Source organism: Suricata suricatta, chromosome 3 (genome assembly GCF_006229205.1).
Source record: "Suricata suricatta isolate VVHF042 chromosome 3, meerkat_22Aug2017_6uvM2_HiC, whole genome shotgun sequence".
NCBI classification, from domain to species: domain Eukaryota; kingdom Metazoa; phylum Chordata; class Mammalia; order Carnivora; family Herpestidae; genus Suricata; species Suricata suricatta.
In genome coordinates, this window is record NC_043702.1 from 138,322,001 (window position 1) to 138,327,767 (window position 5,767).

General features: G+C 39.4%; 2 protein-coding genes across 2 annotated transcripts in view; one reads left to right on the forward strand and one right to left on the reverse strand.

Moving 5' to 3' along the window:
- Nucleotides 1–4,051, reverse strand: part of TATDN3 (TatD DNase domain containing 3) — a 20,451-nt gene extending 16,400 nt beyond the window's left edge. Inside the window, exons 1-3 of the mRNA XM_029935314.1 lie at nt 4,025–4,051; nt 3,066–3,139; nt 2,767–2,851 (exon numbers count right to left, since the gene is read on the reverse strand). Of these exons, the coding sequence (XP_029791174.1) occupies nt 2,767–2,851; nt 3,066–3,130 (150 nt within the window). The 5' untranslated portion in view covers nt 3,131–3,139; nt 4,025–4,051. The remainder of the gene's footprint in view (nt 1–2,766; nt 2,852–3,065; nt 3,140–4,024) is intronic.
- Nucleotides 4,052–5,620: 1,569 nt separating this feature from the next.
- The window catches only part of NSL1 (NSL1 component of MIS12 kinetochore complex), a gene marked incomplete at its 3' end in the record, with an annotated part of 27,168 nt that continues 27,021 nt past the window's right edge, over nt 5,621–5,767 (forward strand). The window contains exon 1 of the mRNA XM_029933373.1: nt 5,621–5,722. Coding sequence (XP_029789233.1) covers nt 5,621–5,722 — 102 coding nt within the window. The remainder of the gene's footprint in view (nt 5,723–5,767) is intronic.

A 5,767-nucleotide genomic window follows, 5' to 3' on the forward strand; every position in this document is an offset into this window, starting at 1 on the left:
GTGAAATTAGGTGATTAACTAGTTGGTACTTAACCTTCTAATTTCTGTATAAGTCTAATTACATGAAACAGAAGTTGGTGTTTTGATTTTTTACTTTGCTTTTCTGTTTGGAGTGTCATTGTAACTACTGTATTGTAAATGATGGAAAATAATTGCATATGTTAAAAAAATATGAAACTTTATAAAGTAAAAAAAATAAAATAAAATAAAATAAATTAAAAAAAAAAAAAGAAGAAAATGTTTGGCCTTCAGAACCTTTAGAACAGGGTCAGGTGTGGAACACGAGTGAAGTGGGCCAAGCAAAGACCAGAGCCAACTGCAGAGCACACGCCCTGTCTGTAGGGGGCAGTGGACTGCAGACAGTAAACTGGGGTTCCTGAAGTGTCTCTGGGGTCCAAGACCTGCCTCGTAATAATATATATTGAATGAATTAGTTCAGTAATATGCTGAAAGATTTGTGTGATGCTAGGCAACTTTACACTTGATCTTAGATAAAAGGCCTAGAAGTGATGCTAGACAACTTTAATTTTATAAACCAAATTAACCTAATAAACGCCTACTACATAGCTAGCTTTGTATCACATATTAGGGGCTTATAATGTAATCAATATGGGAAACTGAATCTAGGGTATGGACAGCCACACTAGGAGTAAAGTAGGAATCAGTGCTTATCTCTGTTTTCCAGAAGGCTATCCTGAGATCTCATAAGTTCCTATCTGCCTTGAGAATCTAGACTTACCCATCTAATGTTGGGATTTTAACTACTTTTGTAAATTAAACAGTCCTATTAGTTCTATATTTGTGCCAAAATATGTCAGATCCACCCACTTCCTTTCACCTCTGCGGCTACCACGCTGGTCCAGTCTACCACCATCTCTCAGATGGACTCCTGCAGTAGTCTTATAGCTCCCCCTGTCTTCCTTTTTGCTCCTGTCTTAGGTCCCCCACTGAACTGATGAAATCCAACAAGGCCCTTAGGAGGTGATCCCCGCCCAGGCAGGCCCTCTGACCTCACCACTGTTACTTCCCCTTGCCTCCAGTCACATCGGCTCTTTATTTACTGACCACTTAAGAAAGCTTGAGTGGTTTCTTAAGCCTGTTCCTACCTTAGGACATTGGTGCTTGGTTGTTTCCTTTGCCTACAACCCTCCATAGAGCCAATTCCTTTGTAGCATTCAGGTTACATTTCTCACGTCACCACATCAGAGAGGCCTTCCTTGACTACAATCTAAAAACCAGCATCGGGGCACCTGGGAGGCTCAGTCAGTTAAGTGTCCGGCTTCGGCTCAGGTCATGGTCTCACGATTCGTGGGTTCGAGCCCCGCATCGGGCTCTGTGCTGACTGCGGGCTCAGAGCCTGGAGCCTGCTTCGGATTCTGTGTCTCCCTCTCTCCTGACCCTCCCCTGGTTGCACTGTCTCTCTCTGTCTCTCAAAAATAAATAAAAAGCATTGAAAAAAAAAATAAATAAATAAAAATAAATAAAAACCAGCATCCACAATCCCTATAATATGATCTTGTTTTATTGTCTTTAAAGCACTAAGTGCTACCTAAGGTTTTCCTGGTTGTGTGTCTAATTGCTGATGGTCTGTCTGCCCCATCTAGAATCTAGCCTCCATGAGAGGAATTTCACTCTATGCTGCTTCGAAGAGTGCTTGGAATGCAATAGGTGTTCAGTAAACACTTACTGACTGACTAAACGAATGTCTATTAATATAAATCTCAAGATCAATGAAAGAAATGCTGTCTCGCTATAATCCCCAATATTTTTGGAATTGTAACTGGCAATTTAGCTAATTTTATCATATCAGGAGAACAACTCAGGAGAGCTATAGGACAAGTATTTATTTTTACCTTAAGAGAATTAAAACTAATTTTGTGTCAAAATAAATAGAGGTATGGGGGTATCCGAATGTAAGAATACAGATTAATTACTACAAAAAATTAAAGACCTTGTCGCCTCATGTATTCATAAGTAACAAAAAGTCTTTACTTCTTCAAAATGGGGAGCTACCAATTCCATTATGAAATAAAGCACTTAAGCACCTGTGTATCACCCTGATGCTGAGTCAGGAGCCAAGTCTGAAATATAAGACATATTGGCTATTGTGAGTCAGTGAGATATTGTAGGAATTTTTCCGCAGAGGTTATAAAAGCACCGCTTAATAGATCAGAGCATTCCTATAGAGATGGTTTAATGGTCAAGAAGACACAGTATATGTGACTCGCTTGTTCCCTTACAATACTACACCTATGAATTCAGATCTTTCTTTTTCTGGATATGTTATCACTTTTTTTGCCAAAGCAATATGATGACATGATAAAAAAAAATGTGAAAACAAGTAACTTATAATTCTACCCAATCATCACACCTAATATCATTTCTGTATTTTTCTTTCCAGTCTTTTCCTTATAGAATATATTTTTCCTTGGAAAACCATTTGGTATTCTGCTTTTCTCCCTATACTATACTGTTAAATATTTTCCTCACTGCTACATAAAAAAAAAACCTTCTAATTCACATTTTCCATGCATGTATTCCATATGTATGTATGTATATTTAATATTCTACAAATTAATTTTTACTCTGAGCCTCTAGGCTGTTTCCATTTTTTCTCTATGATAAATAACGCTGCAACAAATACCTATGTAAAAGGTAGTATTTCCTTCTTCTGGGTTATTGCCTTAGAATACAGATCGGAAAGAGGAGGATTACAAAGCCAAAAGGCATGATTTTTTTATGGTTCTTGTTTGATATGACTGTTACCTTTAATATGACACTTCTTTGGTCTTCTGGTGAAACTCCCTGAATAGGGTGAACACCCAAACATGGCAGGACAAACCCCTTATACCTAAAAATGTAGAACAAATTAAGAGAGCAGGAATATTAAACTAGTAAACAAGGTTACTCTAAAGAACAAGTATGAAATAAGTTTTTAGGGCTGCATCAATGTGACTTTTTTCTTCTCATTCTCTTTCAAAATGGATGATCTTTGATATTATAAACACGACATCATAACTGCACCCTTATTAGCAACTTTTTAAATCCTTAATGAGAAGTAGCACCTTTCTGAAAGCTGCATAATCTTTTCAAATTCTCCTGAATGTTCAGCAACCACCACAAGAGCCATAACATTGGCCTGAAACAAAAATGAATCGAATAGTTAGAATCTCAAACAATATACATTTAATATAACTGAAGATAAATTTTAAAGTCTTCTGTACTTTTAGTTATTCTTACTGACTCACACACCATAATTAGGATGGCTATCACTGGGCACTTACTATGTTCCAGGCACTATGTTCAGTGAATATAAATATCACCTCACTTAATCTACATAACCCTACGAGGTAGGCACTACTGTAATCCACTATATAGATCCGGAGAGACTTTTGGATGGAGTCAAATAACTTGCTAAAGATCATTAGGCCTGTGTCATTCCAAACTTCTAAGTAAGCTGCATAGTGAATGACTGTTGTATATGTAAAACCTTGGCAACCACTTTTGGTTAACACTTTTAGGGAAGACTACAAAGTTGTAGTTACAATGAATTTCATAAACACTTCCAAAAATTAGTCATTTTCTTCTGAAACAAAGTAAAAATGTCTCAGATAACTTCTATAATTTCTCCAAGATCTCCAGAGTTTACTTCAGAACTGACAGATGGACCAGTCTGTTCCATATAACTGGTAAGCACTGTCGCTGCAGGAACATGTTTTGGATCCAGACTATCTTATCCGTACCACATCACTAGCAGTGTGTTTTTGGACAGGTTAATCTCTAGGTCTGAGTTTTATCATCTAACAAATGGGTAACAGTTGGCTATAAAATAGTAGCTTCTTCCTAAGGATATTGTGAAACACTAAATGAGCTAATGTAAGAAAAGGTTTAGCTCAGGGCCCGGCATATAGTAAACAGTTAATGTTATTTATATTAAAAAAGCAACATAAGGAGAGTCTATCTAAATGTCAAGCTATTCTAAAATTAATAGGAAAACAAAAGGCAATGGTTGATGTTGACTTACTTTCTTGGCTTTCTCCAAAACATCATCCAAATCCTAAAACAAGCATGAGAAATCACAATTACTTTAGATGAATAAGTAACTGCTCTGTGGCTGTATACATCAATGTGGTTGATGCACCATAAAGAATGACAAAAGGCAAGGAAGAGTGTGACAAAATGTGAAGAGCAGCAATGATGCACCTTCGGTTTACTCTTCCTGTCTCTCCCTAAAAACTGGCTTCTGTTCCCACTCTAATAAAATAGAAACTGTTATTGTCAAATATAAAGGACTCTTCTCTGTCCTCCTCTTACTCTACCCTTAGCAGCACTAAGAACCCCTCGTTTGTTCACTTCTTGTTTCCTGAAGTATTTCCCACTCTTGTCTTCTGCTGTTCCACTCTCCTGCAAACACTGCTCTCCACTAGCTGCTACTTTTCAGTCTCCTCAGCTGGCTCTCTCTTCTCTGCCAGACTTCAGGACTCTGTCTTCTCCTCTCTATACACCTCAGGTGATCTCATCCACGGGTTTTCATATCATCATTATGCTAACAAGTCCCCAATTTTGATCTCCAGCCTATTCTCTCCTGAACCCAAGGCTGACATTTAAGAATGACTAGATGACATTTCCATGTGGAAGGATATTAGGCTTCAACATGTGCCAACCGTAGCTTTTTCTGCTCTACAAACCTACTCTTTTTATCTGCCTTTCCCAGCTTGTCTCCCCTCCTCCCAGTAAACAGCATCACCATCCTCCCTACAAAAGGATCCTCATGTCCTCTCTCTCTCCCACTCCACATCCAGTTCCTCAGCATGTACCATAGATTCTACCTCTAAAGCACACACTGAATCCATCTGCTTCTCTCAAACCCCCTTGTAACCACCATCATCTCCTGTTTACATATAGTAAAAGCCTCCAAAGGTTAGGATTTTCTAGTTTCCACTCTTGCTATTTGCCACACATTAGCGAAATGGGTTTTTTTTTTTTTTTTTTCGAAATGGTTTTTAAAATGGAAATCAGATCTTGTCACTCTCCCTTAAAACAACAACAACAACAAACCTTTACTGGATCCACATTGTCCTACTGACCTAACTCACCAATCTTGTTTCAACACCTCCTTTCTAGCTCATCGGACTCCACCTAGCCTTTCTGTAGCCTGAATGTGCCAAATTCTACCTGTCTGGGGCCTGCAGCCTGCTTGCTTTCTAGACTACTGTACAGCCAGCTCCTTGCTTGGCCTACTCTTTGTCTTTGCAATTCCAACTTAAGTGTCTCCTCTTGAGAGGTTTTCCCCTAAAAGAAACCTCGCTCTTTCTTCTCTATCTCAGACTCTGGTTCCCACTGGAGCAGATAAAACACTTTGCAACTCTGATTTTGTGTGTTCTGTTCTTTTGTTTGCTTCTCTCCCCCATTAAAACTGGAACACTCGGTGAGCGGGAAAGTGCTGGAAGCACACTTTTCCTGGGAAAACCGGGGGCTCCCCCAGGAGCTGCAGGGCGAGTGGGATAAACGGGACCAAGGGGAGGTAGGGGGAAAGCACTCCAGCAAACGAGAAGAGCAAATAAAAGACATGTGGAGACAGAGGGCTTAACGCTATTCAGGATCAGAAAGAAAAATCAAGATGACTGAGATTAAATACGGAGTCGGGGTCAAAGTCACGCCGGGCCAGAAACGGGCCTGGGAGGATTTGAGGTTTGTCCTAAGGGAGAAGAGCAGAGACAATGTGAACGGAAAGGACGGCGGGCCTCCCAGCTCCCACGAGCAGGAC